This window comes from Salvelinus fontinalis, chromosome 2 (genome assembly GCF_029448725.1).
Source record: "Salvelinus fontinalis isolate EN_2023a chromosome 2, ASM2944872v1, whole genome shotgun sequence".
NCBI lineage: Eukaryota > Metazoa > Chordata > Actinopteri > Salmoniformes > Salmonidae > Salvelinus > Salvelinus fontinalis.
In genome coordinates, this window is record NC_074666.1 from 45,469,616 (window position 1) to 45,493,893 (window position 24,278).

At 40.8% G+C, this 24,278-nt stretch overlaps 1 protein-coding gene across 2 annotated transcripts; it reads left to right on the forward strand.

Moving 5' to 3' along the window:
- The first annotated feature begins 11 nt into the window (after nucleotides 1-11).
- On the forward strand, nucleotides 12-14,698 carry ift46 (intraflagellar transport 46 homolog (Chlamydomonas)). Of its 2 annotated transcripts, XM_055875969.1 has the most exons (12): nucleotides 12-120; nucleotides 481-577; nucleotides 821-894; nucleotides 3,003-3,142; nucleotides 9,480-9,554; nucleotides 9,735-9,828; nucleotides 10,074-10,202; nucleotides 10,357-10,475; nucleotides 10,836-10,902; nucleotides 13,737-13,797; nucleotides 13,969-14,054; nucleotides 14,318-14,698. In XM_055875969.1, exons 1-12 carry the CDS (start codon nucleotides 97-99, stop codon nucleotides 14,408-14,410), a joined length of 1,059 nt encoding a protein of 352 aa, XP_055731944.1. In that variant the 5' UTR covers nucleotides 12-96; the 3' UTR covers nucleotides 14,411-14,698. The 2 variants fall into 2 exon arrangements, with proteins under 2 accessions (XP_055731944.1, XP_055731954.1); XM_055875979.1 differs by lacking the exon at nucleotides 481-577 and having other exon boundaries at nucleotides 34-120.
- The last annotated feature ends 9,580 nt before the right edge of the window (nucleotides 14,699-24,278 follow it).

A 24,278-nucleotide genomic window follows, 5' to 3' on the forward strand; every position in this document is an offset into this window, starting at 1 on the left:
GCTGGAAATTTCCCATTTCTAACCCCTCCCCAAGAGAGCCAACAAAGGGTGGCATCGCGAGACTTGGTATCCCTTGGTGACGGTACACTGGCTTTCATGGATAGAGCAGAGAAACAAAAGGTAACCAAAAACTCAGATTATCCTTCACAAATTCACGAAATAATTGTTCACACTTCATTCTGTATAGAATTGGTATTTCATCCATTCCTCCTTTTATGCTAGTTTTGCTCATGTATCCAACTTTTATGGCAATGCTAGCTAGCTAACAGGGTTTATTTAAATGTAATTCCTGTGGCCTTGTCAACATGTACTGCCAACAACTCAAGCCACAACTTCCATTAGCTAACTGGCTAGCTAGCTATCCGGCTACCCAACGTGCCCAGCTAGTTTGCATGTAGCCTACCACAGTCCTCAACAGTAATGTTACATTCGGATAGTTTGCATGTTGTCAAGTCATTAAGTGATTTGTCGCATCTTCAGACTAAGCTCATAACTAACCAGCCCTATGACGAGAGCCTGGAGGTGAACGACTACGAGGAAATCGCTAGTGTGTACACCCCGACCCCACGAAGACCAGGTACTAAAAGTGTAATTCATGCAATTCAGAAGCAAATTGCGTGATGCTATTTATTAGACCCTATAGCAACCCTAACCCCGATATGAGTTCATTATGGCCTCAACCAATATATCTGGACCTTTTATTATGGTACTGTCAGGTGGTAGTGCACTTTCACCATAACCACAGGGTTGCTGCTGGTTCAACCCCCGCTGTGAATGTACCCCCTCGTCGCTAACATCTCAACTTTCTCCCCTTTACAAGTCTCAAGGAAAAAGAACAGACCGCTGCATGAAATGGCGAACAACAGCAGTGATGAATTTGACGACGATGTAAAGGTGATTATGTATGGGACAATCAACAAGGGGCTATACGTTCTATGGAAAATAATGAATGACGTGAAAGGTGTGTTCCATGACGCGCAAGCAGAGTGGAACTGACCTCCCACGTAGTGACATTATTTCTCAACCTGCTCCACTACAAAACCGTCGATGAGAATGGGGCGTGCTCGATCCGCCTTTTCCTGTTGTCCACAATCATCTCCTTTGTCTTGAACACATTGAGGGAGAGGTTGTTGTCCTTACACCACATGGTCAGGTCTCTAACCTCCTCCCTAGAGGCTGTCTCATCGTTGTCGGTGATCAGGCTTACCACTGTTGTGTTATCAGCAAAAATAATGATGGTGTTGGAGTTGTGCCTGGCCGTGCAGTTATGAGTGAACTGGGAGTACAGGAGGGGACTGAGCACACACCCCTGAGGGGACCCCGTGTTGAGTATCAGCGTGGCTGATGTGTTGTTACCTCCCCTTACCACCTGGAGGGGCGGCCCGTCAGGAAGTCTAGGGTCCAGTTGCAGAGGGAGGTGTTTAGTCCCAGGGTCCTTAGCTTAGTGATGCGCTTTGAGGGCACTATGGTGTTGGAACGCTGCGCTGTAGTCAATGAATAGCATTCTCACATAGCTGTTCCTTTTGTCCAGGTGGGAAAGGGCAGTGTGGAGTGCAATAGAGTTTGCATTATCTGTGGATCTGTTGGTGCGGTATGCAAATTGGAGTGGGTCTAGGGTTTCTGGGATAATGATGTTGATGTGAGCCATGACCAGCCTTTCAAAGCATTTCATGGCTACAGACGTGAGTGCTACGGGTCTCTAGTCATGTAGGCAGGTTACCTTAGTGTTCTTGTGCACAGGGACTATGGTGGTCTACAGACTCGGACACGGAGAGGTTGAACATGTCGGTGAAGACACTTGCCAGTTGGTCAGCGCATGCTCAGAGTACACATCCTGGTAATCCGTCTGGCCCTGCGGCCTTATGAATGTTGACCTGTTTAAAGGTCTTACTCACGTCGGCTGCGGAGAGTGTGATCACACAGTCATCCGGACCAGCTGACGCTCTCATGCATGTTTCAGTGTTACTTGCCTCAAAGCGAGCATAGAAGTTATTTAGCTCGTCTGGTAGGCTCGTGTCACAGGGCAGCTCTCGGTTGTGCTTTCCTTTGTAGTCTGTAATATTTTGCAAGCCCTGCCACATCCGACGAGCGTCTGAGCCGGTGTAGTACGATTGACAACACAACTGATTGGCTCAAACGCATTAAGAAGCAAGAAATTCCACAAATTACCTTTTAACAAGGCATACCTGTTACTTGAAATGCATTCCAGGTGACTACCTCATGAAGCTGATTGAGACAATGCCAAGAGTGTGCAAGCTGTCATCAAGGCAAAGGGTGGCTACTTTGAAGAATCTCAAATATAAAATGTATTTTGATTTGTTTAACACTCTTTTGTATACTACATAATAATTCCATGTGTTATGTCATAGTTTTGATGTCTTCACTATTATTCTACAATGTAGAAAATAGTAAAAATAAAGAAAAACCCTGGAAAGAGTTGGTGTGTCAACTTTTGACTGGTACTGTAGAACATGTAAGACTGAACTAGTCATTGAATTCTACCATGCTGATTATATACTGTGAGTGAGAGACAATGATGCATACGCTAGAATGCCCTTCAAGCCAATCAGAAACGAGTATTCAACAATGCCATGGTATAAGAATTGTTATAAACTGGGTGGTTCGAGCCCTGAAAGCTGATTGGCTGAAAGCTATCAGACCGTATACCACAGGTATGACAAAACATTTATTTTTACTCTTCTAATTATGTTGGTAACCAGTTTATTATAGCAATAAGGCACCTCTGGGGTTGATGGTATATGGCCAATATACCAAGGCTAAGGACTGTATCCAGGTACTCTGCGTTGCACATAAGAACAGCCCTTAGCTGTGATATATTGGCCATATACCACACCCCCTCGGTCCTTACTGCTTAAATATATAATGAATTGGACTGGCGGTGACAGACCAAGTATATTAGCTACCTAGCTAGCTAAAGGTATCTATTCCAACACATTCAGACAGATATTTTATGACGATCCTTTGTGTTCTACCAACGACAGCCAAAAAAGAAGGAGCAAAGGAACGGCCAGCCTGGCTTGAGTGAGAATGAGGAAGAAGAGGAGGAGGAAGATGATGATGATGATTCGGATGAGACGGAGTCTGATGAAGAGGAGGGTGAGCCGGGATCCGCCCCGGAAGGGTGAGTGCAGTCAAATCGCAGTGCGCACACTGAGTAGGTTATAGACACATATACTGATCCCATCATGAAAAGTTCTGCGCGCAGTTCCGAATCAGAATCTGGTTTGTTTACATGGAAGTGAGTATGATCACATTCGACTTTAGATGCAGCTCATGCAAGTCAGCAAACAAGTAATCAGATGGTTATTGTCTACTACAACATTGCAGATGTCATCGCAGGATTGATTTACTTAATAAGCTAGCAAGCCAGCGAGGCAAGGTAAATGATCACAAATAGAACCGGAAGAATAATATATACTGAGCAAAAATATAAAAGTAACATGTATAAAGTGTTGGTTTCATGAGCTGAAATAAAAGATCCCCGAAATGTTCCATATGCACAAATAGCGTACAGATTTGTTTACATCCCTGTTAGTGATCATTTCTCCTTTGCCAAGATAATCCATCCACCTGACATGACAGGTGTGGCATATCAAGAAGCTGATCAATGAAATTGTATTGGTCACATACACGTGATTAGCAGATGTTATTGCGGGTGTAGAGAAATGCTGTGCAGTAATATCTAACAAATTACACAACATATACACACAAATCTAAGTAGGAATGAATGAAGACTATATATACATACATATACACACACACACACACACAGTTGAAGTCGGAAGTTTACATACACCTTAGCTAAATACATTTAAACTCAGTTTTTCACAATTCCTGACATTTAATCCTAGTAAATGTTCCCTGTCTTAGGTCAGTAAGGATCGCCACTATATTTTAAGAATGTGAAATGTCAGAATAATATTAGAGAGAAGGATTTGTTCCAGCTTTTATTTCTTTCATCACATTCCCAGTGGGTCAGAAGTTTACATACACTCAATTAGTATTTGGTAGCATTGCCTTTTAAATTGTTTAACTTGGGTCAAATGTGTTTTCATGGTCACTCACTGCTAAGGTTATCATGGTCCCAACATCAGTGTATACTGTAGCTAGCTATCTGCTACAAAGCTTTTTGTTGCGAGTATGCATGCGCATCACTCAAATGTGACATTTGCTCCTAGACAAAAAATGGCTCTATGTACAGAACTCTGTACACACACACACACCAGGGTTTCCATTAGGAAAATTTGGCGCAGAACATTTGACTGGCAGCATTTACATTTTCCGGGCATTTAAGAAATTTACCAGATCCATATGCATTGGTTGCGCAACCTGATTAGGGCGTCCAGCCAAGGTACTCAGAAGGCCAGAAATCACATTCAGTTTATGGTAATTCATCTTAACAAAACATGCAACACCAATGCAATGTCATTCTTACCGATGAGCATTTTGAAGATGTTAGAATACAAAGGCTGTACGTGCATTAGGTTAGGGGAAGCTAGTCTTTCCCTAAAGTAAATTGATTTAAATAGCCAAATGTATATAGCTTACTCCTGTCTATACAGAAATAAGTAAAATCATTCAAAAGGGGCTACTACACCAAAAAGCTGTGGATTGTTTTAAATCGCATAGCCTACAGTCGGAAGGACCTGCAATTTGTGCAGAGCGAGTGGCAAATATAAAATAAATGATTGTTGAGTTTCAACTATCAGTGAAAAGCAGAGACCCAGCCAGGCATATTGCAATATTTCTATTTTTTTAAACTATCGCAGAAAAGCAGTTTGGAAAACGAAATGGCTATTGCTGTAGGCCTAAATGGAAGACAATGAAAAGACTTCAATCTGTCTTTTAATTATGACAATTCTCAACTTAATTGAGCGAAAGGCTATCTTATTGGCACCAGCGGAGAACACCGGCCATATCCACGGTGAGTGTGGATATTCACTGTCTTTATCATTCAGTGCCACTTTCGTGTTTTTTTGGACAATAATTTTTCTTCCTCCAGGTTAGATGGATGACATTGTATTTGTTTCTCCCCTTTACGTAGGCCCAGAGTAGGCTACCCTGTAATTTTTGCAGTGGTGTAAAATACTTAAAGTACTACTTAAGTAGTTTTTTGGAGTAACTTTTACTTTTACTCCACTACATTCCTAAGGAAAATAATGTACTTTTTACTCAATACATTTTCCCTGACACCCAAAAGTAGTCATTACATTTTGAATGCTTAACAGGACATCCCTGGCCATCGCTACTACCTCTGATTTGGCGAACTCACTAAATACATGCTTCATTTGTCAATTATGTCTTAATGTTGGAGTGTGCCCTTGACTATCAGTAAATCAACATTTAAACAAATGTTTTGGATTGCCGAATAGAAGTAATTTGAAATTATTTTTACTTTTGATACTTAAGTATCAAAAGTAAAGGTAATTGCAAAAATATACTTAAGTATATTTAAAACAAAATACTTTTAGACTTTTACTCTAGTAGTATTTTACTGGGTGACTTTCACTTCAGTCATTTTCTGTTTATGTATCTTTACTTTTACTGAAGTATGACAATTGGGTACTTTTTCCACCACTGAATTTTTGTCGTATTAAAAAAGATTCTGCTAATGTCTCCAGTCATAGAAAATGAAGTAGAATTGCATGAAATGTGTTTATGAAAGGCCAACATTTTCCTGTGAAATAGCCTAGGCCAACTCTACACCACTATGTGCTGCATTGAACAGTCTTTTTTGCGAACAGAGATTGAGTTATAATAGAAAGTCTGCAAATGTGAGGATGCATGGAATGGTTTATTATAAAGGTGCATTTTTATGGTACGAATAGCTTCCCCAAACTCGAAACTCAAGTGCCGCTTGTTAGAATAACTGTCCACATTTACTTTTCCTCAGCCATCAAGGTGAGTAACGAACAGTAAAATCACTAGCCTATGTCAATCTACTATCCCCCCATAGTAGAAAAGTTTGTTGTTCTGTGCGAGAATGAAATAGCCTATTCCAAACAGACTCTGGGACAGTTGTGGGATGGGATATCCCAAATTCATACAACCAGTAGGCCTTTAGGCTACATGCAGAAAACGTTAAAAAGCAATGAGGCTCATGCGACAGATCAGAATGTTTACCTTAAAATGTTGATCAACTATATATATTTTTTTTCACACACACCATTATACCATCATATCACCTCTTAGTAAGTTGGACACAAATAGTGTTTTAAAGCCTCAGCTCATTGGATCCAAATTAGACGGACCCACAAAATGTTTTGATGCCAGGGTTTAGGGCTTCAAACTTGGCATGAACATCTTTGAGTTGTCAAATGAAGGTCCTATATGCTCATCATAACTGTGTTCATTTTGTGAGCAGGCAGCCAGAGTCAGAGATAGTTGAGTATCTTAAAACACATTGGAGGAGAAGGTCCGATTGGAGGGACTTTGGATCTTCTCCTCCTATGCGGGTTAAGAAGGAGGTGAGGAGAGAGGTCTTTGAGTTGTTACATGAAGGTCCTATATGCTCATAATAATAACCATGTACATTTTGTGAGCAGACAGCCAGGGCCAGAGATGGTTAAGTTGTTACATGAAGGTCCTATATGCTCATAATAATAACCATGTACATTTTGTGAGCAGACAGCCAGGGCCAGAGATGGTTAAGTATCTCGATAGGGAGAAGATAACAGAAGATGATCCGAGCTATACGTGCAGGTCAGTTTTAGAATTGAATAAGAGGCAGTTCTATTGAGGCCAGGTGCAGGGAAAAGTCATATTTTCTAATAGGAACAAATCTGAATGGAGGATAACTTTACAAAATGCTTTATGCAGCTACAGTGTCTTCAGAAAGTATTCATACCCCTTGACTTATTCCACATTTTGTTGTGTTACAGCCTGAATTAAAAATGGATTAAATAGATTTGTTTTTCTCACCCATTTACACACAATGCCGCATAATGACAAAGTGAGAACATGTTTTTAGAAGTTGTTGCAATGTATTGAAAATTAAATAGAGAAATATCTAATTTACATAAGTATTTACACCCCTGAGTCAATACTTTATAGAAGCAACTTTGGCAGCGATTACAGCTGCTAGTCTTTCTGGGTAGGTCTCTTAAGAGCTTTCCACACCTGGTTTGTGCAATATTTGCCCATTTTATTATTTTCAAAGTTCTTCAAGCTCTGTCATATTGGTTGTCGATCATTGTTAGACAACCATTTACAGGTCTTCCCGTAGATTTAAGTCAAAGCTGTAACTCGGCCACTCAGGAACATTCACTGTCTTCTTGGTGAGCAACTCCATTGTAGATTTGGCCTTGTGTTTTAGGTTATTGTTCTGCTGAAAGGTGAATCTCAGTGTCTGGTGGAAATCAGACTGAACCAGGTTTTCCTCTAGGATTTTGCCATTGCTTTGTGCCATTCCGTGAATTTTCTTTATATCCTGAAAAACTCCCTCAGTCCTGTGTTCAACATTTATCACAGAAAGATTGTTTCATCCATACACACTTACTGTGCTGTGAAAACACATCTGCCCCCTTAAGGATTTGTTTTCTATTTTTGTATATTTTTGACACTGAATGTTATCAGTTCTTCAACCTAAACCTAAAATTAGATCAAGGGAAACAGAGTGAATAAATATAACATTTGTCATACTTATTTCATTTATTTAATAGAATAAGTTATGCAACACCTAATGCCCCTGTGTGAAAAAATAATTGCCCCCTAACACTCAATAACTGGTTGTGCCACCTTTTATCTGCAATGACAGTAACCAAACGCTTCCTGTAGTTGTTTTTCAGTGTCACATTGCTTTGAAGGAATTCTATCCCACTTTTCTATGCATAACTGCTTTAACTTAGTCACATTTGTGGGATTTGGAGCATGAACTGCTTGTTTCAGGTCCCGCCACAACATCTAAATCGGGTTTAGGTCTGGATTTTGACTAGGCCATTCCAACACTTTACATTTGTTGAAGCCATTCTTTGTTTCAAACATTCTGATGTGGGCAAAAAGGTGTGATGGGTCTGCACTAGACTTGTTTGTGTTTTGGATCATTGTCTTGCTGCATGAACCATCTGCGCATCAACTTCAGCTCACGAACGGATGGCCTGACGGCTACATGCACACAATAATGCGATTATTGTGAATAGTCCGATTTTAATATAATAGTTTTTTTTTAACCGTTTACATGCTTTGCAAGAAGAATGATTTCCCTAATAAGCCTGTTTACATGGACATATCTGAAATCAGTCTACCTTGCAGAAAATCGGCAATCAAAATAAACGTTCTACCACAGCGACCATGTTATTGTTGGGATGCCTATTTGATTCTGAGTTCAGACATATAAAGTTTGTATGGGAAAACAATTTTTAAGATGCATACTTTTAGTTTGACTACCGCAAAAAAGGAAGCTTGAGCTGCTAGTGCTAGCACGTGTACAGATCTAATACACCACTGTAATTCTAATTTAAGGCGTTAACATGTCCTGATAATTTGAAAGATTGCTCAGAAAACCTGTTGTTTTAATCGGCGTGTGCTTACTTCGATTATGACCGTATACTGATTTTAGATAAGCAGAATAAGGTGTTTACATGACTAATGCCGTATTCGGCTTAATGCCATAATCCATTTAATATCGAATTATTTGTGTGCATGTAAACGTACTAATAGAGGGCAGTATCCATAGTTCCTTCAACGATGGCAAGTGCTCCAGGTCCTAAGGCACCAAACACTGCATTCCACAGTAAGAACCTCATACCAACTGTTCAGCGATGGTGGTAGTGTGACGGTTTGGGTATGTTTCGCTGCCTCAGGACCTGGATAACTTGCCATCATTGAAGGAACCATAATTCTGCTCTGTATCAGAGAATTCTACAGGAGAATGAAAGGCCATCTGTCTGTGAGCTGAAGCACAAGTGGGTCATGCAGAAAGATAATAGTCTAAAACACACAAGCAAGTCTACATGAGAATGGCTGAAAAGCACCCAAAAAATTGTTTACGAATGGCTTAGTCAGTCCAGACCTAAACCTGATTGAGATGTTGTGGTAGGACCTGAAACGTGTAGTTAATTCTCGAAAACCAACTAATGTCGATGAGTTAAAGCATTTCTGCATGGAAAAGGGGGACAAAATTCCTTCAGTGATGTGAGAGACCAATCAACAACTACAGGAAGCGTTTGGTTGCGGTCATTGCAGTTAAAGGTGACAGTTACTTTTTCACACAGGGACATTGGGTTTTGAATAATGTTGTTCATTAAATAATTGAAATAAGTATCAACATTTTGTGTTATTTGTTCACTCAGGTTCCCTTGATCTAATATTAGGTTTTGGTTGAAGATCTGATAACATTCAGTTTAAAAATATGCAAAAATAGAGAAAATCAGAAAGGGGGCAAGTACTTTTTCACAGCACTGTAGTTCATTTTAAATGTAAACAGTCGAACATCCCAAATCTGATGCTTTTCTTTGCAGGGCATATGACCCGGCAGACTACGACCACCTTCCTGTCACTGCAGAGATCAAAGAGCTGTTTCAGTACATTACCCGGTGAGTGGCGCCTGCAGCTCAGCTACAAAGCTGTGTGTGTTTATTTACAGCTGACTAAGCTGAATATGCCACTTATTGACATTTCTACACATGGTGAAAAACAGCCCTTGCTCCAAGCCACAATTCCTCTGAATTATTATATATATATTTTTTTTAGTAACATTGTTTGTGAATCTGCAGGTATACTCCTCAGACCATTGAACTAGACCACAAGCTTAAACCCTTTATACCCGACTTCATCCCAGCAGTGGGAGACATTGATGCCTTCCTTAAAGTGAGCATTACCAAGCAAACACATTTTCTCTTAGCTTCACATTTATTTTATGGTGCCAATTCTTTCCTTCCCTGCTTGATGGAATCACATTGGTGAAATGTCCAATTTTGTGTAAACTTTGTTTTCTAATCCAATCATGTAATGATCAGTGGTTACATCAAAAGATACAGGGAGGAAGGTGGAATGTAATAATAAGTTCTCCGAGCTGGGCTACTGTCAATGACTTTGTTCCATTGTAACCTCAGGTCCCACGTCCCGATGGCAAAGCAGATAACCTGGGGCTGTTGGTCCTGGATGAGCCCTGCACCAAGCAGTCAGACCCCACTGTCCTGTCACTGTGGCTCTCTGAGAACAGCAAGCAGCACAACATTGCTGTAAGTACAACAAGTATGACACAGTGTGGTTTATAAATCCCCCACAGTCGGGCACAATTTACATCAGACTGTGCACATAACTATGGGTACTGCTTTTAGACAGACAGACACACACTGCAAATTAATTGATCCCTTCTCTCCGTGCGCTGCACAGGAGGTGAAAGTGAAAAGTGTGGAGAACCCGGAGAAGAACCCCAAAGCCATTGAGAATTGGATCGAGAGCATCAGTGAGCTCCATCGCTCCAAACCCCCAGCCACCGTCCACTACACCAGGCAAATGTTTACTTTACCGCACAGTACTGGTGCTGCCCTAGCCTGGTCCCAGATCTGTTTGTGCTGTATAGCCAACTCCAAAACAAATGTTTGGTATGACAATGACCATAAGAATTGGCTATACAGCACACACAGATCTGGGACCGGCTAGAACTGGTATTGATATTGTCAGACTCTGACCATTATCTGATTCTAAGTCAGTTCTGTGATTTTATGTGAACGTGAATAGACACTGGCTCTGTGCCAAACTCTGTGCATACTACTAAGAAGGAAGGAATGTATGCATGTGGTGTGCTAGTATGGACTTTGGAATGTATCCACTGATATGCATGAAAAGATGGGTGTATTCTATTTTTCCAGGTCCATGCCAGACATTGATACTCTAATGCAGGAGTGGCCACCTGAATTTGAAGAGCTGCTGGGAAAGGTTAGTCACCAAACCTGAATTGAACCTGCTCATCTATCTATGGAACAATGGATATTTTAAACCGCAAGCATTTTGACCTGCTAGCTAGCTACTTCCTGTCTGTCATTTCCTGTTCAGCGTTGACTTGTCTAATTGCAGCCTTAATTGGACACATTGTGGGCACGGTTCATTTTCATAACCCACATTGAATACTCAGATTTTATTTTATTGGTCGCCTACACACATTTTGCAGATGTTATCGCAGGTGCAGTGAAATGCTTATGTTTCTAGCGCCAACAGTGCAGTATTACCGAACAATACAAAACAATACACACAAATCCAAAAAATAAGGAAATTACGAAATCAGAACAAGCAATATCAGAGTCCGGAATATAGGGGTGGCAGGTAGTCTAGTGGTTAGAGTGTTGGACCAATAACCGAAAGGTTGCTGGATCGAATCCCCGAGCTGGCAAGGTAAAAAGCTATCGTTCTGCCCCTGAACAAGGCAGTTAACCCACTGTTCCCTGGTAGGCCGTCATTGTAAATAAGAATTTGTTCTTAACTGACTTGCTTAATTTAAAAAAAATATATATATAATAATATATGTGTGTGTGTGTGTATGTATGTATGTGTATATATGTATGTATGTATGTGTATATATGTATGTATGTATGTGTGTATATATATATATATGTATTTTATATATATATGTGTGTATGTATGTATGTATGTATGTATGTATGTATGTATGTATGTATGTATGTATGTGTGTATGTATGTGTATATATACACTGCTCAAAAAAATAAAGGGAACACTTAAACAACACAATGTAATTTCAAGTCAATCACACTTCTGTGAAATCAAACTTTCCACTTAGGAAGCAACACTGATTGACAGTAAATTTCACATGCTGTTGTGCAAATGGAATAGACTAAAGGTGGAAATTATAGGCAATTAGCAAGACACCCCCAATAAAGGAGTGATTCTGCAGGTGGTGACCACAGACCACTTCTCAGTTCCTATGCTTCCTGGCTGATGTTTTGATCACTTTTGAATGCTGGCGGTGCTCTCACTCTAGTGGTAGCATGAGACGGAGTCTACAACCCACACAAGTGGCTCAGGTAGTGCAGCTCATCCAGGATGGCACATCAATGCGAACTGTGGCAAGAAGGTTTGCTGTGTCTGTCAGCGTAGTGTCCAGAGCATGGAGGCGCTACCAGGAGACAGGCCAGTACATCAGGAGACGTGGAGGAGGCCGTAGGAGGGCAACAACCCAGCAGCAGGACTGCTACCTCCGCCTTTGAGCAAAGAGGAGCACCGCCAGAGCCCTGCAAAATGACCTCCAGCAGGCCACAAATGTGCATGTGTCAGCATATGGTCTCACAAGGGCTCTGAGGATCTCATCTCGGTACCTAATGCCAGGCTCACCCAATCAGAATGAGTTTTTCCCTACAAAAGGGCTTTATTACAGAGAGAAATACTCCTCAGCTTCATCAGCTGTTCGGGTGGCTGGTGTTAGACGATCCCACAGGTAAAGAAGCCAGATGTGCAGGTCCTGGACTGGCGTGGTCTGCGGTTGTGAGGCCGGTTGGACGTACTGCCAAATTCTCTAAAACGACATTGTTGGCGAATTATGGTAGAGAAATGAACATTTAATCCTTTGGCAACCGCTATGGTGGACATTCCTGCAGTCAGCATGCTAATTGCACGCTCCCTCAAAACATCTGTGGCATTGTGTTGTGTGACAAAAATGCACATTTTAGAGTGGCCATTTATTGCCCCCAGCACAAGGTGCACCTGTGTAATGAGCATGCTGTTGAATCAGCTTCTTGATATGCCACAGCTGTCAGGTGGATAGGTTATCTTGGCAAAGGAGAAATGCTCAGTAACAGATGTTAAGAAATTGGTGCACAAAATTTGAGAGATATAAGCTTTTTGTACATATGCAACTTTTATTTCGGCTCATGAAACCAACACTACATGTTGCGTTTATATTTTTGTTCAGTATATATGTACACTGAGTGTACAAAACATTAGGAACACCTTCCTAATATTGAGTTGCACCCCCCTTTGATCTCAGAACAGCCATGGACTCGGCCAGGTGTCTAAAGCTTTCCACATGGATGCTGGTCCATGTTGACTCCAATGCTTCCCACAGTTGTGTCAAGTTGTCTGGATGTCCTTTGGGAGGTGGACCATTCTTGATGAACATGGGAAACTGTTGAGCATGAAAAACCCAGCAGCGTTGCAGTTCTTGACACACTCAAACCGGTGTTCCTGGCACCTACTACCATACCACGTTCAAAGTCACTTAAATCTTTTGTCTTACCCATTCAACCTCTGAACACACATACACAATCCATGCCTCAAGTGTCTCTCAACTTAAAAATCCTTCTTTAACCTGTCTCCTCCTCTACACTGATTTAAGGTGGATTTAACAAGTGACATCAATAAGGGATCATAGCTCACACCTGGATTCACATGGTCAGTCTATGTCATGGAAAGTGCAGGTGTTCCTAATGTTTTGTACATACAGTGTATATGATGGTATGTATAGACAGTATATGAAAAGAAAGGTGTGTACAGCAGTAGTTATATAAGATGAGCGTTGACTAGAATACAGTATATACATATGAAGTGGGTAAATCAGTGTTAACATTTTATTATTGTGACCAGCGTTCAATGGCTATGTATATAGGGCAGCAGTCTAACAATAAACCTTTCTTATCAACTTCTGCTGTCCTTCTTGAGTTGCTGTGTTCCCTTCCCTTTGCACAGAATGCAAAAGGCCAAACATTGTGAAAACTGTTTTCTGTTTTCTCCTCTACCTCAACCCTTTCTCGCCTTTTTCTAGGTTAGCCTACCAACGGCCGATATCAATTGTGATCTGACCGAGTACATTGAGGTCATATGTGGTGAGTTTTTCAAATTCTCTGCACACAATGCATTCAACAACGTCTGTCTGCTTGTGTAACACATTTGGATAACACGGGGTGGGACAATCTGGACTCCTCTATGAAATGCCAATTTCATTTTTTGTTGTTGTGCCTTACTGAATACAACCCTTGTTTTTTCCACTCTCAAAGGCATCCTCGACATCCCCATCTACAAGAGCCGGATTCACTCACTCCATGTGCTGTTCACTCTTTACTCTGAGTTCAAAAACTCACAGGTACCACAGTATTTACTCGCCTAACTTTCAGTTGGGTAGGGACCATCGGGATGACATTGTCACCATCCTTGCTGTGATTGTCATGTTCTTTCAATAGTTTAAGTCTGACAAAATGGGTATAAAGGCAATTTTGCAGAACAGCACCATAAACAAACTATAAATAGCACAATTTGGTGTAATGTCCATAGTAATGTAACTTATTTAGCTATTTTTCAATGATAATGTTTAGTCCTCCCTTACTAAAAAACATCTCCTTGTTTCAGCATTTCAAAGCCTTAGCGGAGGGTCAGAAGTCAGACACTCTGTCAGCTCCTCGCTCCACCACTGGAGAGCCAGAGACACTGGCCTTCGACTGAGGACAGACAACTAACTCCTGTTGAGTCAAGGACATGTTGCCTTCATTGTTCACCATCTGTGATTACTGTACATTGTGGAAAGGAGGACAGAAGGATGCATAGATGTATATAAATGTTTGTAAATATTTATACACTTAACTTTATACAAAGTGCTTTTCTAGGATAGACTTACTGTTATGTGGAATAAATTGCATTGTTTTATATTTCAAGTAGTCTTTGGTGTGTTAAGTTTCATTAAGTACTTTTATTTTACCTATTATTAAATTACTTAATGTTTACATGGTAGAACCTGTGTTTATTATGTTTTCATTATCTGTGAATAATATATGTTTATAGTAGTTTATCACTCACTACTCTACATTCCACTTAGAAAGAAACATTCCAGTAAGAAGTCCTGAAGTTAAAAGTATGTCCATTGGTGGAAAATCTCACAATTTCCAAAAAATAAAGTGTAAAGGACTATTCAACACTCGAAAATGTAGAGGTGAAGGTCAACTGAAATGTGTGTCCTTATAAGCATGGCTTAACTCATTTTCCATACTCAGTATTTCATATGAGTATACTTGTTTATAATTAGCTACTTTAGGATTGTAGAACCAGTTTATAATATAAGCAAAAAGTCCAATGTTCCAGCTCATAACAGTTTAACCCATGTATTATAATCACACATATATGCTTTAAAAGGAAGTCTGATGACTCCTCTTCTTTAAAGCCAACCAACGGCAAACTCACATCTCTCTGTGGTAGGAAAAAGCACATCATGCTTATGTTGAGCTAGCCACTGCAACTTACACCTGTGTGTATTACAGTCAAACTTTTGATCGGTCCAGCAAGCTATGGCATGATGTTAAACTGTCTGATTTTGATGAGCAGTTCTACAGAAAAACAGTTCTCCTATTGCCCCTGTGCACCACAGAAAATTCAGGTAAATGTCTTTGCTTGAATGTTGGGCTGTGTCTTTTAGGTCTTTATCAATAAAAGGTCACAGTAAGGTGCAGAGCGTTTGGTTTACCTGCCGGGGGACAAGGAGAACTCAGCTCTGCTAAAACTATTGACAACAACTGTGATATAAAAGTGAACTACAGTGCCTTCAGAAAGTATTCACACCTCTTGACATTTTCTACACTTTGTGTTACAGTCTGAATTGAAAATGGATTATGGATTTTTTTGTCGCTGCCTACACCAAAACCCGATAATGTCAAAGTTGAATTCTTTTTTTCACAATTTTTACAAATTAATAAAAAATGCAAAGCCAAAATGACTTAAGTATTCAACCCCTTTGTTATGACAAGCCTAAATAAGTTCAGGAGTAAAAATGGACTTAACAAGTCCCATAAATTGCATGGACTCACTCTGTGTACAATAATAGTGTTTAACACTATTTTTAAATGACTACCTATCTCTGTACCACACGCATAGAATTAAGGTCCCTCAGTCAAGCAGTATATTTAAAACAGTTTCAACAACAAAGTCCAGGGAGGTTTTCCATTACCTTGAAAAGAAGGGCACCTATTGGGTAAAAAAAAAGCTGACTTTGAATATCCCTTTAAGCACGATGAAGTTATTAATTACACTTTTGATGGTGTATATACTGTAAATACACCCAGTCACTACAAAGACACAGGTGGCCTTCCTAACTCAGTTGCCGGAGAGGAAGGAAACCACACAGAATTTTCACCATGAGGCCAGTTGTGACTTTATTACGTTTGCAATCGCAAACAAATAATCTGCTTAGACCCAACCAAGAATCATCAAAAGTCGTGCTATAAATTCTCGGACAACCCAAAGACTCCTAAATACTCTTCCAGACTCCCTCCACCTACCCAAGGATGTCGGAGTACAAACATTGGTTAACCACCTAACTGAGGAACTAAATGTAACCTTGCGTAATACCCTAGATGCAGTCGCACCCCTAAAAAAATGAAAACATTTGTCATAAGAAACTAGCTCCCTGGTATACAGATAATACCCGAGCCCTGAAGCAAGCTTCCAGATAATTGGAATGGAAATGGCGCCACACCAAACTGGAAGTCTTCTGACTAGCTTGAAAAGACAGTTCTGTGCAATACCGAAGAGCCCTCACTACTGCTCGATTATCCAATTTTCCGATCATCCTATATCTCTTGACACATTCATGAAAATAATCATGGCCTCTAAACCTTCAAGCTGCATACTGGACCATATTCCAACTAAACTACTGAAAGAGCTGCTTCCTGTGCTTGGCCCTCCTATGTTGAACATAATAAACGGCTCGCTATCCACCGGATGTGTACCAAACTCACTAAAAGTGGCAGTAATAAAGCCTCTCTTGAAAAATACAAAAATATTGGCTGATATCGAATCTCCAATTCCTCTCAAAAAATGTAGAAAAGGCTGTTGCGCAGCAACTCACCGCCTTCCTAAATAGGAACAATGTATACGAAATGCTTCAGTTTGGTTTTCGACCCCATCATAGCACTGAGACTGCACTCGTGGAGGTGGTAAATGACCTTTTAATGGTGTCAGACCAAGGCTCTGCATCTGTCCTCGTGCTCCTAGACCTTAGTGCTGCTTTTGACACCATCGATCACCACATTCTTTTGGAGAGATTGAAACCCTAATTGGTCTACATGGACAAGTTCTGGCCTGATTTAGATCTTATCTGTCGGGAAAGATATCAGTTTGTCTCTGTGGATGGTTTGTCCTCTGACAAATCAATTGTATGTTTCTGTGTTCCTCAATGTTCTGTTTTAGGACCACTATTGTTTTCACTATATATTTTACCTCTTGGTGATGTCATTCGGAAGCATAATGTTAACTTTCACTGCTATGCGGACAATACACAGTTGTACATTTCGATGGAACATGGTGAAGCCCCAAAATTGCCTACCCTGTGTTTCAGACAAGGAAGTGGATGTAGGCAAATGTTTTACTTTTAAACTCAGACAAAACAGAGATGCTAGTTCTAGGTCCCAAGAAGCAAAGAGATCTTCTGTTAGATGACAATTAATCTTGATGGTTGTACAGTCATCTCAAATAAAACTGTGAAGGACCTCGGCATTACTCTGGACCTTGATCTCTCTTTTGACGAACAAATCAAGGCTATTTCAAGGAGTTTCTCCCATTTTTCTCTGCAGACAGGTTGGATAGGGAGCATTGCTGCACAGCTATTTTCAGGTCTCTCCAGAGATGTTTAATCGCGTTCAAGTCTGGGCTCTGGCTGGGCCACTCAAGGACATTCAGAGCCACTCCTGCATTGTCTTGGCTGTGTGCTTAGGACTGTTGTCTTGTTGGAAGGTGAACCTTCGCCCCAGTCTGAGGTCCTGAGCTCTCTGGAGCAGGTTTTCATCAAAGATCTCTCTGTACTTTGCGTCGTTAATCTTTCCCTCAATTCTGACTAGTCTCCCAGTCCCTGCCACTGAAAAACATCCCCACAACGTGATGCTGTCACCCATGCTTCACCATAGGAATGGTGCCAGGTTTCCTCCTGGCGTGACGCTTAGCATTCAGGCCAAAGAGTTCAACCGTGGTTTCATTAGACCAGAGAATCTTGTTTCTCATGGTCTGAGAGTCCTTTAGGTGCCTTTGGCAAACTCCAAGCCGGCTGTCATGTGCCTTTTACTGAGAAGGGGCTTCTGTCGGGCCACTCTACCATAAAGGCCTGATTCGTGGAGTGCTGCAGCGATGCTTGTCCTTCTGGAAGGTTCTCCCATCTCCGGAGAGCAACTCTGGAGCTCTGTCAGAGTGACCATCAAGATCTTGGTCACCTCCCTAACAAAGATCCTTATCCCCCTATTGCTCAGTTTGGCTGGGTGGCCAGCTCTAGGAAGAGTCTTGGTGGTTCCAAACTTCTTCATTTTAAGAATGATGGAGGCCACGGTGTTCTTGGGGACCTTCAATGCTGCAGAAATGTTTTGGTACCCTTTCCCAGATCTGTGCCTCGACACAATCCTGTCTCGGGGCTCTACGGACAATTCCTTCGACCTAGTGGCTTGGTTTTTCCTCTGACGTGCACTGTCAACTGTGGGACCTTATATAGACAGGTGTGTTTCTTTCCAAATTATGTCCAATCAATTGAATTTACCACAGGTGGACTCCATTCAATTTGTAGAAAAATCTAAAGTATGAGCAATAGAAACAGGATGCCCCTGAGAGTCTCAAAGCAAAGGGTCTGAATACTTATGTAAATTAGCAGACATGTCTAAAAATCTGTTTTTGCTTTGCGATTATGTGTAGATTGATGAGGTGAAAAAATTATTGCATCAATTTTAGAATAAGGCTGTAACGTAACAAAATGTGGAAAAAGGGAAGGGGTCTGAATACTTTCCGAATGCACTGTATCTGTGCAGTAGCTTTCCCTGGTGGAGACGTCCTTGCATTCACAAAAGTACACATCCCTCTCTCTCCGAGACTTCTCGCTCTTTCAACGGGACATCCCGCTAAACATCTATTCGATGGCTGCCCTAGCAGTCAAAGCTGAGCGATACATATCACTCTCTCCCGGAGACGCCTCAGTCTTTCAATGGGACATCCAGGTGCTCTGTACGGGATGTCTTCCTTATAGAGTTATAGCTGCCTCTCTCAAATTGGCTAGCTAGCTAGCTAATAATACGTCAATATGGCCAATTAACAAACTAACTTCCAGGGAATAAACTAGATGGCTATATCCAAATATTGTTTGATTTGCTTGCCATCTATAGTGGTGATGACAGTAGTCCGACTGACAACTTTACTAGAATGAGAACTTGTGAATGTCAAGCTCTTTCCAAAAGCCTAATCTCTGATGAAGCAGCTAAATGACATGTTGTCTGCTTAGCTAGCTAGCTGGCTACATGCCAAATAGTTGGCTACCCTCACATATCTGAAAGGACATGATCAATTGATGTTTACTGATCATGAAAAGCATGCATATACCTGTTGTATAATTCTGATTCATCTCTCATCTCTGTGGCAGGCTAAGTGGATAACGTGATATGCCCCTGCCTGTAATATTCTATTTTTATTTCTAAAGGAAAGTGAAAGGGGGACAACTAGTCAGTTGTACAACTAAATGCATTCAACTGAAATGTGTCTTCTGCATTTAACCCAACCCCTCTGAATCAGGCTGCCTTAATCGACATCCACGTCATTGGGGTCAAGGAAGTTTACCGTTGAAGCTGCTCAAATGTCTAAAAACATGTTTTCACTCTCATTGTGAGGTATTGTGTATAGATGGTTGAGAAAAACATATTTAATCAATTTTGAATTCAAACTGTAACACGAACAAAAGGTGGAATACTTATTCATCCAGGGGTATGAATACTTTCTGAAGGCACACTCTTAGAAAAAAAAGTTATTTGGCTGTCCCCATAGGAGAGCCCTTCAAATAACCCCTTTTGGTTCTAGGTAGAACCACCTTTCCACAGAGGGTTCTACATGGAACCAAAAAGGGTTCCATATGGAACCAAAAAGGGTTCCATATGGAACCAAAAAGGGTTCTCTTATGGGGACAGCCACAGAACCCTTTTGTAACCCTTTTTTCTAAGAATGCACTGATATATATAATTACATAGATACAGACACATTTTAGAGATACAGACGAAAAAGGTTGTACTGTTCACATATTAACCAGCTTTTGACATTATTTTAAGAAGTGGTTATGGTTGGTATGGCTTTAAGTTTCTGTGGTAGTTTGTTCCACTCAACAGCAGGGTATTTAAAAAAAAAAAATCTTACCAGATAGACTCTTATATTTAAGTCTCTGGCGCTGGTATTACGCTGATGGACATTTCTAACGAATGAAAAATAATTGGATACTGTAGGTACCTGGGAGCTGAGTCCATGATAATTCTGTGGACCAGAACAAGTTGAATATCTTTATTTCCACAAATAGCCAGCCTAGCTGCTTAAAATGGGTTACACTGTACTTAAAACATGAATCATATGATAAAATGTGATATGATAAAATGTTACTCTGTTTATTAAAATAAACATAAGAGAGTTTATTCCCTCAGAAGTTGGTACACTGTACTTAAAACAATAATTACATTACATGTTTTGATCAAGTTTAATCAGTTTATGGAATATCTTTGTCTTCAATTCTTTATTATAATAACGTTTATTCCCTCGGACCAAATAGTTTTACAGGAGAGGAGGGGACCCACTGGGATTAACTAGTTTTAGAAGGAGAGCAGGGGACCCACTGTAATTAACTGAGAGCCCCTTCAGAGCAAGGAAACTATATCCTGTGAGATGTAAAGTAAAACAAATCTTAAAATAAACGTATAAATTGGAATGTTCCACTTTCAATATTCTACCTCGGCAGTGACATGCTTCATGATCAACACCTATTTACAGTATTAATTTCTTCATGCAACAAACCTAGATAGTTGTTTTATATGTGAATGTAAATACAATGCTTTTTAATTTCTTAAAATGGCACTTGTCTCCATTTCACCTGATGTAACACCTGATTGACTTAACAAGAGGCACATCTCCATAGGTGGTCCAGGTAAATCATGACATGGCACAAGTAGGGGCTTTCCCCTTTTGTTCTCCGTTGTTCTTCTGTTGTTCCTCAAGTAAGATGACATCACAAATTCCCATCAGACCAACACCTTCAATGCCTAAAATTTGTGTCTAAAAAACACTATTTTGTCAAATGTTTATTTTTTACTCTTTCTAGTTGTGATATTGCTTTTCAAAAGTAAAAGTTCAGACATCGCTGGAGGACATCTTGCATTTGGAGAATGTTGCATTTGCCATTGTGATGCATATAAAGACAATATTTTTTTTTTAAACAAGAGAAGATTGCTTTATGTTGAGGTTTACTTTAATGAAATCAAAGCCGTATTTATGATAGTGTTGGAGCACAATCCTTTGTACAACAAACTTATTCACACACTAACTATAGAAATTGGTTTATAATACAGGACGTGTTCACCACGATTAGAATAAAATGTTGGTCTTTGTGCAAAATTTACACAAAATAGCCATGAACAATAATATATTCACATATATATACTGTATATACACACACACACACACATTCATATATATATATGTGTTTACAGCAATGTAAAGAATGCAGTACCTGTGAAATAAATACAAAACAAACAAGAGTCCAAGCCACTTCCATCATGTAAATAGATTTTCAGACCCTATTTATTTCTGTGTATGTGTGTTTGTGTGTCTGTAGAGTCACTCCCATTCTCCACCATCCATCTTTACTTTCCAGTCTCATAAAAGGCAGACTATTGAGGCTCCTGCCAATGCCCTGTGCCAGGTACAGGGAAAACACTTTGGCTAGGCAGTAGATTTTTTCCTGACGCTCAAGGTAAGCCGGTATGTGTGTGAGGGCTGTTGGGGCCTTGTTTCAGCGGTTGGTGGCAGAACCTGTACAGACGGCCAGAAGAATGCTGCTCTGAGGATTTTCTCTTTCCTCAGTTCACTCAATCCTCACTGCCTCCCTCTGCTTTGAGGCCTCCAGCTCCCATTGAAAGAAGGCAGCGGCAGCAAAATCCTCAGATGGCATCTTTGAATTGGTGAGGCTTTCTGCTGTGTAAGTGCAGGTGGTAGAGGACGTGACTGGGACACTGACCGTTTCACTCTCTGCAGTAACATAATGCCACAGAAGTGTGTCTTTAGGAGCTTCTCTGGGCTGGTTTTAAGAGCTAAGCAGATCCACCCACTTCAGGATCTTTGTTGACGAGATGCTCATGTCTCCGCCCTGACAATGGGAGTCATTGTCCCAAAGGCAGGAAGGCAGGCGACAACAATAGTGGGCACGCAATTCAGGGCGTTTCTGCATTTGGTCATTCCTATTCAAGCATCCCATTGGTTCCGTCATAAAGACCCCCGATCGTGACATCTTCATGCTTGTGTGACACTTTTGAATGTGGGTCAAAAGGGAAATAAAATATGATTTGAATGTTCTTCGCTCTTGCCTGCCCTCACGGTCATTTACAGAACTGCAGGAAAACAGTGCCCGACAGATGGGAGCGAAGGACACTGGTCTACCGGTCGCTCCCGCCTCACGCTAGCACAGCAGGCATGTGCTAGCTAACTCGCTCCCGCCTGTGTACTGGAGAAAACCGTGCCCGTAAGGCGGGTGCGAAGGACACTGTCTACCGGATGTCCCCACCAGCATAGCAGGCAGGAGGCTTGGCCGACACCATGTACTAACTAGTTTGATAGCTAGCGACACTGTTTGCTGTGTACAGGAGTCCTCCTTAGGACTAGCTGGCTAAGCTAGCACACAGTGTCCTTCGCTCCCACCTGCCGAACACCTGCCCTCGCCGGCGTTAACAGAACTTTGGGAAAACAGTGCCTTTAACAAGGTGACACTCCGCATTTACTGGATTGGTTCAACAGTGCAGAAGAGAACCTTCACAGACAGTTTTTATCTCGTCAGGACCAGAAAGAAAAACGTCTGCTACGTTCGGTCAAAGATGGTGGATAAATGAAGACAGTTAACTCAGGCCGTTTACCTTTGAAAAAAATTAAGTGTAGTTCTGGTCTACTTAACTGGTTGTGTCTCCCATTGCCACCAATTTTTAGGTTACAGCCTCATTGGTTACAAAGGAAATCAATCCTTTGTCTGGATAGGCCAGAAAATGTGACGTTTTGCTCCCTATGCAAATAAGGTGTCAGATATTACATACTGCATCTCCGATGAGAGCAGAGAGTTGAATGCAAAGCGGGACAACCACATCTGTCACGGAGTGCACAGCAATTGATGTAGCGCCGTTCACAGAGTGCTCTGTAAACAAAAATGGTGATCGGAACCAGACCAGAACTGATCAAAGTCACCTACATAGGGGACTTAATATTTAAAAGGATAAATCCCATGCAGGCGAACCCTGGAATGTGTGATGTAATCTACACCTCGATTAGACTGATAGAAATCCTCATTATTTTGTTTAATGATTTTCAATTTGAGGGTCATTATTTCTATATAGCCTACACTTTCTCGTTCAGAACTTCTGGCGCGAGTGGGGCATATAAGTTAAGTAGACCTTTGTGACAATGACTGGACAGTACTTGGACTTCCTATTCAAGTGTTTTTCTTTATTTGTACTATTTTCTACATTGTAGAATAATAGAGAAGACATCAAAACTATGAAATAACACATATGGAATAATGTAGTAACCACATTTTTTTTTTTTATCTAAATATATTTTACATTTTCAATTCTTCAAAGTAGCTACCCTTTGCCTTGATGACAGCTTTACACAATCTTGGTATTCTCTCAACCAGCTTCATGAGGTAGACACCTGGAATGCATTTCAATGAACAGGTGTGCCTTGTTAAAAGGTCATTTTAATCCGTTTGAGCCAATCAGTTGGGTTGTGACAAGGTAGGCGTGGTATACAGAAGATAGCCCTATTTGGTAAAAGACCAAGTCCATATTATGGCAAGAACAGCTCAAATAAGCAAAGAGAAACAACAGTCAATCAATACTTTAAGACATGAAGGTCTGTCAATCTGGAAAATTTCAAGAACTTTGAAAGTTTCTTCAAGTGCAGTTGCAAAAACCATCAAGCGATATGATGAAGCTGGCTCTCATGAGGACCGCCACAGGAAAGGAAGACCCAGAGTTACCTCTGCTGCAGAGGATAAGTTCATTAGAGTTACCAGCCTCAGAAATTGCAGCCCAAATAAATAACAGACACATTTCAACATCAACTGTTCAGAGGACTGTGTGAATCAGGCCTTCATGGTCGAATTGCTGCAAAGAAACCACTACTAAAGGACACCAATAAGAAGAAGAGACTTGCTTTGGTCAAGAAACACGAGCAATGGACATTAGACCACTGCAAATCTGTCCTTTGGTCTGATGAGTCCAAATGTGAGATTTTTGTTTCCAACCACCTTGTCTTTGTGAGATGCAGAGTAGGTGAATGGATG